Source organism: Periophthalmus magnuspinnatus, chromosome 4 (genome assembly GCF_009829125.3).
Source record: "Periophthalmus magnuspinnatus isolate fPerMag1 chromosome 4, fPerMag1.2.pri, whole genome shotgun sequence".
Classification (NCBI taxonomy): Eukaryota; Metazoa; Chordata; class Actinopteri; order Gobiiformes; family Gobiidae; genus Periophthalmus; species Periophthalmus magnuspinnatus.
Window position 1 is genome coordinate 9,066,201 of NC_047129.1, and position 12,202 is coordinate 9,078,402.

At 41.1% G+C, this 12,202-nt stretch overlaps 1 protein-coding gene across 1 annotated transcript; it reads left to right on the forward strand.

Annotated features, from left to right (window-relative positions):
• The first annotated feature begins 1,336 nt into the window (after nt 1-1,336).
• On the forward strand, nt 1,337-10,418 carry cbarpb (CACN subunit beta associated regulatory protein b). Its single transcript, XM_033965711.2, has 9 exons — nt 1,337-1,410; nt 2,268-2,413; nt 4,402-4,463; nt 4,948-5,110; nt 5,755-5,926; nt 6,277-6,423; nt 6,872-7,103; nt 7,538-7,727; nt 8,430-10,418. Exons 1-9 carry the CDS (start codon nt 1,363-1,365, stop codon nt 9,892-9,894), a joined length of 2,625 nt encoding a protein of 874 aa, XP_033821602.1. The 5' UTR covers nt 1,337-1,362; the 3' UTR covers nt 9,895-10,418.
• Nucleotides 10,419-12,202: the final 1,784 nt, after the last annotated feature.

The window sequence follows — 12,202 nt, forward strand, 5'->3', positions numbered from 1 at the left end:
TTTGGTGCAGAAGTAACGGTATTAATGGCTATGATCTGCACAAGCAAAACGCATAGCAGCAGTAGTGAGACTGAGTAGTTAGAGCGGCTGCCTGTTTCTCTCTCTCCTCTCCAAGCCTTACTGCATTTGTGTGGGTGGCTACTGCCTGGTGAAAGATAGACTCTTTGGGTTGATGTGGGATTATGGATGATGGTCTATATGGAAAGAGATGATAACATTTGTATCTTTGGTGGTGGTGATGTTGGATATGCTGCACAACCTGAAACTGAACAAACATTTGGCTTGCAATGTTTTTGTTTTGGATGCAACAAAATGCCTTGCTTGATGCACTGCTTTTCTGGTGAAGGGCCAGCCACCTGCTTATCTCCATGGATATGTTATTGTTATTGTTTTTTTGTTTTTTGTAATGTACCACAGTATAACATTAAACTTATCTGTCTCCATGAAGACAAGCAAGTGGCACTACTAGGACAAGTGACAGGTTAGATCTATAGTGAGTCAATCCCCCTCAAATGTATGTAAGTTTCATAGTGCAGCTTTAAGTAGGTATTTGGTAACATGTTATTAATATTTGTTATTAATATTTGTTTATTACCAATACTGCACCACCACATTGGATCTTACATGAACAGTCTTTTTGAAATCCAATTACAAGGAGTCACAAATGTTCTCCTTGTGCCAGTCCTAAACCTGGACAAATAATGATGGTCATGTAAGAAACAACATCTGACATAAGTGCTAAATTTAAGGCAAATTCCAACATGACTGTCATACCAGATTAGTTACAGCTCAGGGAAGTTAGTTGGTGTGACAGAGAGAAAAAAGAGAAAAAGAACAAAAGATTTGCTGAAGATGATCAATTACTCTTAACTTGCCATTTTAATGATTCAGTTGGCATTTCAGCTGAAAGTTTGTAAAAAACAAACAAACAAACAAACAAAACAAAAAAGGTGTTATGTGATGATGATGGTGGATAAATGCAGTTTCCTGTATAAAGATGGATGGAGATCATCTGACGCAAAATTATTTGTTAAGATAAACATGCAAATGACATCATTACTGTGGTGTCATGGATAAATGATGTTAGCAAAGAGGTTACAACTACAGGGGGCAACAAGTCACTGTACTCCAGACTCAGGTTTAATGCATGGTTTTGGCAACAGGCAGGGCATCAGGCATAAAACCTGTCAGAGAGACAATTCATATGATACAATTTCGATAGTTTGCTTACAGCCATACCAAATTGGTATTTCAAGGGGAAAATATGACATAAATTATTTGAATGTTTTTCTTATCTTCACGAATGACTGAAGGTTTTATATGCTCTTGTCTGCCAGGGCAACTCACTAGTTGGCCTGGACCATGAGCAATGAGTCTACAGTCTGGAACATCCTACCAGAAAACTCCACTGTAAGTTTTTTCACTCATCTTTTAGCCACTTCCTGTATCTGTTTGTGTGTTTACATTGCTGCCAGATCCGCGCTTCCCCCGTGCGCTCCTCTGACCTATTGACTGGCTAATAGGGAACATCCTGACCTGGACTTCCAATAATTAAATCTGCGCTCTAATCTTATCTTTCATTTCCCCCGTGCAGCAAAATTACAACCTGACGTCAGACCGGAGGGTTCATTAACACACAGTCTACGTAGAACATCATAGCGTGGGCCTCCTTCCATATAAATATCACTCTATTTGTAAAGAGAAGGTAAAGCCAAGAAAGGAATCACTTACACACTATTATAAAAAAGAAGATAGAGTAAAAGAAGATTTTGATTTAAAGATGTACTGTGGAACCTTTACTGTGTAACCTTTATGATAAAGTTTCCCATCTGCTTGTCTCCAATGAGATGTTTGCCTGGTTGGAAGCTCCACAGTATAGCATTAAACTTACCAGTTTCCTTGAGGACAAGCAAAGCAATAACAAGCCATCCAAGCCAGGGGGTGGATCACCCATTAGAAAAGTTATACAGAGAAAACTTTTTTTTTTAAATCCATCTATACACTTTGCCACCAGTACCATGCTTGGAAAAGAGACAAGGTGGTCTCAGGAAAGAAGTAAAACCAATGCTTTCAACGCAAAATAGAAACTCTAGCCACATGTTGTGAATGTTACTGACCCTATATGAGGTGTATTACAGAGAAAACAAATATTATTCTGCAATTGAAGCTCCATTTAGTATTGTCCAACCTATGAGTGCAGTCTTGTAGAGTGCATGACATTATAATGTTCTATAGAATTACATTCTCTTTTGTTCTTGTCTCTCCAGGTCGCAGTTGAAGCGGAGGAGCAGAGGAATGGCTATGTGCTCCTCTTGGTGATTCTGTCCATCTTTCTGGTAGGAACCCTCACCGTCACATCCGTCCTCCTCATCTTCTGCCGCCGCTGCTATCATGGAGGCAAATGCTGTAGAAGGTGAGGCACAACTTTGTGTTGAAGTTTATCTAAACACATTCTGACTCATAAAGTGCATGACTAAACTCTTAGGTATACACATACATTTAAAAGTGCACTTTGTAATTTGTAATGCTTGTCTCCATGGAGATGTTAATCATGGATTGTTCCACAGTATCTTATCTATATTGCATTTATTAAATATTTATTGCTAAAATATTACTTGCCTGGCAAAGCCACAATGAAACGGGGAAATTCACTGTCAGACTCACATCTTTTTAAAGTATTGAAGAACTGTGTATTCTGGATCCCAGGTAAAAAATAAATACAGATCTGACCTGTAAATTGGCCTGGTGGTGCTGCCTGCTTCTCTTCATGGAGGTAAATAAGTGTAATGCCATACTATGGAACATTCCAGAGAAAGCATTAACAGCTCCATGGAGACAAGCAGGTGTTGGACCCTCCACCTAAAAATGTACATAGCACAGAAAATTATAAAACATAAAACCTGAAAAAAATGCATTTCTTGAAAATTCTGTTTTGATTTTTAAAATAACTCCCTTGCACATACTTTTTGAATACCTTACGTTTCAGTATACACATGGTTTTGTACATTACATTTTGTTGATAACTGCAAACTTAGTTGTTGTCCTTTGTTGCCTACCTAACCTCTTTCCAATTAGCTAGCAGTTATTATGCATTAAGTAAGCCCTCTCAAAAGTAAAAGATAATTGCATTGTTATTATTATGTAATCATATAGGCAACTACAGAGACATGTTAAAGCAAGGCAGTGCTTGATTGCCATGTTCTCTGTGGGGCTTTTAGGAAATCACAGGTGGAGACGCATTCATTTTTCCGACTCATTCATTTATGATTTATCTTCCTTCATTGAGCAATAACATGGGTAGACTGGAGGCGGTCTGTCCCACTTTCCAGCAGCACAAATAACCACATACAGTCGAATATACAGCTGCTAGATGCAGATAAACAGAGAGGCTGGGCTGAGAGGACATGAGGCGGGCTATGGCAGAGAAGCAGAGAATGGGGCAGACCGGTACAAATGATGAGTCTAATGAGATTTCATAGCAGCCATCGGAGGTGATTAATCTAGCATCTCAGGCCAACTCTGCGTGCACAAACCCAGACACATTCATAGTACACAGGGAACCAGGAGCCACAGAGGAAATGAAAGGCAAGGACAGACAATTGCACAACTCTGTCCTTAGCAACACATGCTCTAATATTTTTCTGACTACAGTGACGCGCCAGTGAATGTAATAATGTCCAATTGTTAATTCAATCTTTTTATATATATTTATTGAATTTGTAAAAGCAGGTGATAGCCTTCTGTTAACTAGAATGCAATGCGACCTTCTTTCTGTCTTTCAGGCACCCTATTTTATTGTTTGCACTCAGCTATTGAGGATAGTCTTATCAGGCTCAAAATAGCAAAAAGTGAGGACAGTGAGCTAACACAATACTATGCATTGCTTTTGGTTCTCCGTTTTGTAGCCAGTTAAACATGGGTGAAAGAAACTGGGACTATCTACTTGTCAAGTTGCCATTTGTTGTTTAATGATGTGGAAATAAAATTATTTTTGTATTAGAGGCAGCGTGCTAAACATCTTTCGTATAGTTTACTCTTATTTTAGAGGGAATTGGAAATAAGCAATCTGCTAAATAGCGTGCTATCAGTTGAAAAGGTCCCTTAGCTCTCAAGGTCATCAAGTTCCTGGCAATGATTTAGACCTTTATTGATTACACAACCATTTAGTCAAACAGTATAATGAATGCCAGTCTTGTGGCCCTAGTAGTTGGCCGGCTACACTGTTTGTTTACATAGAAGGTCAGGTAAATTTGCTGCTCAGTAGAAAGGTCAAATAGTGGCACTGATCATGACAACCAATCGCCCTGGTGACTCCCTAGCAGACGGGTCAATCAGATGAAAGACAGACATCAGGCATAATACATGTTAGTCCATTGATCTAAATGTCCCTGTGTGCCTCAGGACCAGCGATGACCCAGAGAAAACCACCACCACCTACATGGAGGAGTCACACCCCACCCATGGTAAGAGAGGATGAAAGAACCAAAGGGTTCTTTGGCAAACTGACAAACACAGCGAGGAGAGCAATAATGGAAGAGATATTTTTATCTAGTCAGCAGAAATGTACAATCTACTCTATCAAGCTTTTGTGATCCCAATTCAATTAAGTAAAGTAGTACTGTCATACCCAGATTACATTTGGAAAATTTTGGTGACCGTAAATGCACTCTGTCTCCGATAAAAGTGATGCACTCAAAGGCTCCATCAATTTTGCACCGCACTTCATGCCATTTTGTGACCTAACTAAAACATATACTTGAAAGATTTTTTGGACTCCACGTGTATTGACAGCTTTCCAAACACTTAACTAGCCAGGGTACATCTGAGTGATAACATTCAACAGGAAGTGAAGTGTAATGGGAATGCTATGTTTACTGTAAGTACAACTAAATTACTGTTTCAATTCAATTTCCTTTTCTTTGGTCTGCCTCCCTGTGCTGTCTGTAGAAATCACCATCAGGGTGGATGAGTCAGACTGCCTGTCCATGGCCAGTTCTCATGACCAGGAGACGGAGCGCTTCCTGTCCACGGGCACCACCGGCCGCCGCGTGTCCTTCAATGAAGCTGCACTGTTTGACCACAGCAAGAAAGCTCAGGAAAAGGGGCGCAGGTATAAACAACCACACCATACTATACAATTATCTGTATATTTTTAACATACTTACTAAAGTAAGTACATTCGAATTACACAACAACTGTAAACAAGTCACTGCCCTATTTTTCTCTTAACACCTGGGCCTCTTATGCAAATGTTGCTGAAGGAATTCCTCTGCAGGGTATATGCATAATCCAGTAAAGCTGTGGTGGTTCTACAGTCAACATGTATTTGCCTGCAAGAGTTTACACTGGGACAATAGGTCTGCTTTGTAAACATTATGTTATGAGTACATTTATATATTCTGTAATAATATATGCTCTATTGGAACAACATCAATTGTTTTGTCAAAATAGGCACGTGTAAGATTAAGATTGACTCTTTACACTCTTGTCTTAGACAAGAAAGTGCAGCATGAAATTGAGGTGAAGAGCTGGGGGTGAGATTCAGCAAACTGTCAGAGCCAGAAGTCACAATGCAAAGCCCGACACCAAGCATAGCAACCAACAGCAAAGTTAAAGTTGGCCATTTTGCTTGGCCTAATCCCCATACCTAGCCTAGTTTACTTCTAGTTTCTGTTCACTTTTCTTTTTCCAAAGTTGGTAGTTTGTACAGTGCTAGAGTTACTCTTTAACCAATGCTGCTGTTGTGTGTTACAGGTACACTCTGACAGAGGGTGACTTTCATCACCTGAAGAATGCGCGGCTCACAAACCTCAACATCCCGTCTCCAGCTTTGAAGATCGTCACTATCCATGAGTGTGACTCTGCTGAAAACACCATCACCATGACAACGTGCCCACCTGCCAAATCTGCACTCTCCATCTTTCAGGTGACAGCCCCGACCCGCTGCTGGGCCTGATGCATCAATAGTCCTGACAGGGGCCAATTAGAGCATCATTTACTTAGGTCAGGGCAGGGACATGTATCAGCCTAATGTAGCTAAACATAGAGAGCCCTGGGCCCTGCCTGCGTACAGCACAGACCAGCATTTCCTATTAGATCAAAGGTTCATGGACTAAGCGTTGAAAGAGAAAAAAAAGCATATAATAATATACAATAATCAATCCAACCCTAGTGGTGTTATCTGTATACATTTTTTGTTGTTGTCAAGTAGTCATGATTTTGTCAAGATTTGGATCTGGCAACAACCGAAATCCTAACTATGTTTTCTGCTCACAGCCAATGCTGTGTCCCTTGCCACAGACAGCTCTGACCAGTCTAAGCCCCAGTGGTGCGCTGCCTGGAGATGCTCTTAACTCTGTGGTGGACACCAACTTCAACCAGAAGATCATGGCACTGAGCCCCAAGGACAAACACCTGAGCTCTGTAAGTTCTAGACATGTTTTAGGTCTATGTTACTATGAGTAAATGTAAATCTGACTGTCAACCTATGACATTTAATGCTAAGTGTTGTGGCATCAATTATTATATGTAATAAGGCTCAGATAATAATTTGAAGTCTTCTGAAACAAATTACATTGTATTGATTTAAGGAACTACATGTTTGGATTTGTTTTTGCACCTGAACTTTGCATTTAAACGTCTGATAAATATTCTGTTTATTAAGACAAATATAGATTTTTGTTGAGATCCAGGGAAATTACTTAAATCAAAGAAATCTCTATGTTTGAGTCTTCTAGCCTGTGTGTCAGATAGAGTATGGGAGGGTCATATTGCCTGGGGAGGGTGATATTCAGCCCTCATCTTCCTGTCAGAGCAGATTACACACAAATCAGTGGCCAGTGTTTCTCAACACATTTCTCTACTCGGTCAGATTGAGATGATGGCAGCTGGGGCCCGGGGCAGCAGCAGCAGTGTCACTGAGGGACCTCATGAGGGGACCAGCACCCCCCCTCTTATCAGCGGAGCAGGGACCCAGGGGCCCATGCTCCAGTTCTTCACCAAACTGAGGCGCCATGCCAGTCTGGAGGGAGCCAGTCCATACTTGAAGATCAAAAAGTGGAAGCTGGACAGCAGCCAGAGAGCCTCCAGTCTGGACACAAGAGGTAAGGTAGATTATTCCTTAATGTAATGTTTAAAACTGTGTTGTTGGAATTGTTAATCCACTGTGTTCTATGTTATATTTAACAATCATCTCCAAGTGAAACGTGAAATGTTTGTTTTGACGGTAGGGGTTTCATGATGGTAAACAGACTCTTCTTGTTAAGCGTGAGGCTCAAGTACCCAACTGTGAGGTGGCTCAGCATCGGATATGCTGTACCGTTCACACTCTCACATACAACAGATGGCTCTATGACGCATATTTTTAACGGTCCAAGCCATTTAAACCCAGAGAGATTCCCTGCTGCTGATCAGCCTGTCTCATCCATACACAAAAGCATAAGAAAATCCCACTAAATACCCTCAGATGATGAAGAGTTCTTTTGAATTTTATTTTGGCACTCCTTCGTGTTTTCACCCATTACTTTTATCCCCTTAGGTTCACCAAAGAGGAGGCAGTTCCAACGCCAGAGAGCAGCTAGCGAGAGCATGGACCAAGATGATAGTGATACACACCACATAGACCTTATCCAGTACATCGCCCGCACCCGGGACACCCCCTACAGGCCAAGCCAAACCAGCACGCGGCTCCTCTCCCCTCCCTCCACTCCACCTCCCTCACTCGGCAGGTATCTTTAATTTCCTTGCCATTCATCCCGTCCACTGCTTTGCTGCCTTGCTCCCATACACATAGAAACAATCCTAAAGAAAAAGGTTGATGTCAGTCATGCAGCTTCAAAACCCAGTTTGCATCATCCTTCTGAGTAATTGGATGTTTTAACAGATTTTTTCTAAAACATTCAATCAGCTGCTGATTTGAAAGTGCTTATTCCTAGGGTCAATGACAATCTGGAGATTTTGGTACCATAATTACACCAGAAATAGAAAGTCACATTGACTAGAGCTGATAAAGTACTCACTTTAAATTTAATGGGCTGTCTCTGTGCTTATGGCAGAAAACCTCTTACATAAGTAGTTATTTGCCAGGACTGAATTTTAGATTAGATGAAAGCTGTGTTTCCTGTGTATTTGCACTTGTTTGTATAAATGAAAGCAATTTCCTGTGAGCTGTGATTCAAGACAACACAAGTACCTCCTTGAAAGCCCATTTCCAATAATAATATATGACGCTTGTTGTGCTAATTCTGGTGTCCCCAGATAGCTTTTTTCACTGACATCACAACAGTAGAATGACATGCAACAGCTGCCATTGCTAGTCATTAAACCATTGTGCGGTGATCAGTCATGACAGGTTCAGGAAACACTAGTTTGTCTTTTCACTTCTGAGTTTGTCTCATTTGATTTTGTCCATATATTTGTGCATACTACAGGGTAGAGGTGGAAGTCATGGTGGAACCAAGCTCCAGCCATGAAGGACCAGGGGTGATTGGCCTATCTCCTGATCCCCAAGATGAAGCACTGTCCCTGGAGAAGAGGGAAACCCCCAACTCCTTGGACATGGCTGATTCCCAGGACCCCCATACACTTTACAGAGACATCTGGACGCTGCGTGCCACACTGGAGCAGTACGCTGCCTCTGACCAAAGCAGCAACAACGACAGGAACTCTGTGTGTAGTGATGCTGACAGTGTGTGCTCGCTGGGAGGGCGCACTGAGGCTGAAAGGGGGGGGCTGCCCAGCTGCCCATCCCAGGACTTAGGAGACGATGCAGAGTGTGGTGAGGAGGAGAAAGAGTTTTTTATGTTTACAGAGGAGAAATTGGAGAGGAAAGAAGTAAGAAAACGCAAACAGGAGAGCACTGATTCAGAAAGAGGCAGTGACGGAGAAACATCAACTCGTAAACTGCTGCAGATGGACAGTGGCTACGCCTCTATAGAGGCTCCATGTCGTGGTCCTGAGGAGTTCAGACTGTTTGGCAGTGGCAGCAGCAGTCCCAAGGACAGAACAGCTCATGAGAAGAGACACAATTTCACCCGTGCAGGACGCTCTGGCACTATCGGGGAGAGTTTTGAGTCTCATCTCTTTGAGGAGGATCCTGACGATGAGCTCTCGGGGGCCAGCGGAGGAGTCTCCATCGAAACAGGTGCCAGTTCTTTGAGCTGGCAGCCATACGGTCAAATGCTTATACCTCGAGAAGCATCTCAGCCTTCATTCAGTCCTCCTGCTTTGCATCGTCGAGATTACAGCATAGACGAAAAAACAGATGCACTCTTTCATGAATTCCTCCGCCATGATCCCCAGTTTGATTTACAGGACTCACCGCTCAAAAAACACAGGTCAAGGATTCACCTCCGAAAGCAGTGGCAGCGGCACAAGCAGTGGAGCGATCCTGGAGTCAGACATTTTCATTCATCTTTTGAGAGACAAAGAACTCCTCTTAGACGAGGCGAAAGTGTTAATTACCCCATAGACACGAGCTACCACAGCACACTGCCTCGGATTGTCAGCGCACCTGATGAGGAGAACAGCGAGGGGACCGGCAGCACTCCACAAACTCCAAAGATTGTAACCACCGCTACTAAGGATGAATCAAAGGATCAGGAAGCTACCATCACCTCTGCATCTCCTCCACCCTCTCACACAGACCATGACCCCCCTGAACATGAAGAAACCAAACAGTCCTCCATACCACCCGAGCCTCCAGATGAACCTTCCCGGGCCCCTGACTCCTCTGGGTATGGCCCTCAAACCATAACAGCAGAGCTAACAGACAAACTAAGCATTCATCTTGACGAAAGGCTATACATAGGCCTTCGACGAACCAAGGACTCCGCTGCAGCTGAGTGTGTGACAGTAACAGCCACACACACCTCCCCTGACCACAGCCCAGTGTAGCAGGGCTCAAGAGCTCCTAGTCACTCCTGTGATATTTCATTCTGTTTAGATGTCTCTGTATACTAAGGCTGGACTGAAACCACCAGAAAATAACTACAAATTAATTTCCCAAGTAATGTTTCCTTAATACTATATAGTATACCCTCAATTTGGACTCATATACACTCATATATGTTTGTATTTATTCACAAACATATTTCTCAAACATATTTAATATTTCTGTGTGCCTGTACTGTGTTCGGGGTGTTTAGTTTTAGCTCATTTCCTGCGCTCAAAGTAAAAGTGAATAAGTGCAGGTAAATGTGTTCAATCATCCACTGTGAAACCTGGTGCTATTAGGAAATAGACAGCTTCACTTTCGGACACGACCTGCTAGAGTGCATAGAACATAAGCAAGGTAATCTGTGCGGTAAACGCTTAGTAAATGCTCAGAAATATTCAAGTAATCTTTGCCAATATCACTTTTTTGTTTAATGTTTTTGTATATCTTCAGTTTATTTAATGAGTTTCCATTGTGATGGTTCTGAGAGCATAGTTCATTTAAATCAATGGATACATTGAATATATGAGAACCATTTTTATTTGAAAGTAGAAGATATTCTTCTGAATGTATGGTTGCTCGTAACTTTTTTTTGTTTTATGTATTAATGCTTGTAACATGTTATTTATTTGCGCTGAATGATTGTTATCTTTATGTCTTCATTGCTAACTGGCCTTACTGGTATAGCCAGGTATAGCTGTTTATATGTGTGACTTTAATTTATAACTCCTTTGTCAAAACTTTCTTAAAATGAAGTGTGCTGGTTGAGTGGGACAGTTACAGTAAACTATTATTACATGAACATGTGGATGTTTTTCTCTTTAAAAAGCATGTTTTCTCATGCATGGACTTCATCTTCTATATCTCAGCAATCTCTTTCTAGTCACAAGAAAGTTCTCCCGAGTGCTCCACTCCAGCTGTAAACATGACTGAACAAAGTTGTTTATTGTTGCTGAGGCCACATTTTTGACATCGAATTACAACACAGCCGCCATAGTGTTCAGCTATAGCCACGTCAGCTCATTGTCCGAGCATTGTCAAGGAATGCCATTAAGGACCTGGCTATTTAGGAACCCAGTTTTTCTCCCAACATTCCTGCCATTACAAGTTAATTCAGACTTTTTTATTTTGCTGAGCTAGAAAGCAGAAATTGTGAATGGCTTCCTTGGGGCTCATTGCTCTAGTCACAGTTTGCTGACATTAGATCTGTCCTCATAAGGGGCTCCTCTTGTGTCTGAGTGGACCCTGACATAGAGACTACAGCTCTCATTAGGGAACACAATGACTACAGAAATACATGAAAGTGACTCTCCTAGGAGAGCAGCCAGGGAGGCCATTTCAGACCATTTTCCTTTCATTTGGTTTACTCAGGCAGAGCTGGAGGTGTTCTGTCACATCCTGCCTTACCAGTCTTGCGACACTTTTCCATTAATGAGGTAAACACTAGAAATGTATAAGATAATATTTCAGTGAATGGTCAAAGACAGCTACATGATATTGATTTGTACAGAGCTAACTGAATTCAGAAGAGACTAAATGGGTGTCCCTATTACATTTAGACAGAGCAAATAATGTGGTAATGTGTGTACCAGTAGCCTGTCAAATGCATTGATGCTGTGCATAGGTCATAGGCATCAGATTTCCCCTTTTTAGTTTAAATTTACATATTTTCAATTATACTACAGGTTGTCATAGTTTTTGCTCATTTTCTTCTAATGATATTAGTATGAGATATATTAGTATGACTATAAAGAAATTTTGTATTTTTGGAGTCATACTATAGAAAGCTGTAAATGATCCAATTTTGTGAGGTTATACTTTGCTTGTTAGTAGATTGCTTCATTATGAAAAGAAATGGGAAAATAATATACATTTGCTTTCCATATAAGTTATAATTTAAGTCTAGAGGGACCAAAATAAAAGTGTTATTTTAGAATTGTTTTAAAATCTGTGAATAAATGAATGAAGTAAACCAAATGTGGACTTATTTATTGCATGTTGGAAGTGTGTGGGAACTTACTGCACTTAACTTTGCCTCTCCTTTTAGTGTTAAGACTAATATTGATTTCTTGTCTGTCTTTTACTCTTTTATTGATTGCAGTACAAGATGTGTACAGTTGGTGATGAGGATATTCAGGGATAAGAGCTCCAAAAATAGAAAGAAAGACATTTGAAATACATACATACACAAATATTCTATTTATATTCTATATATTAGTTGGAAGGAAACACTGAAATTTTAACATAAAAGAAATCAGAAGCCTAGTT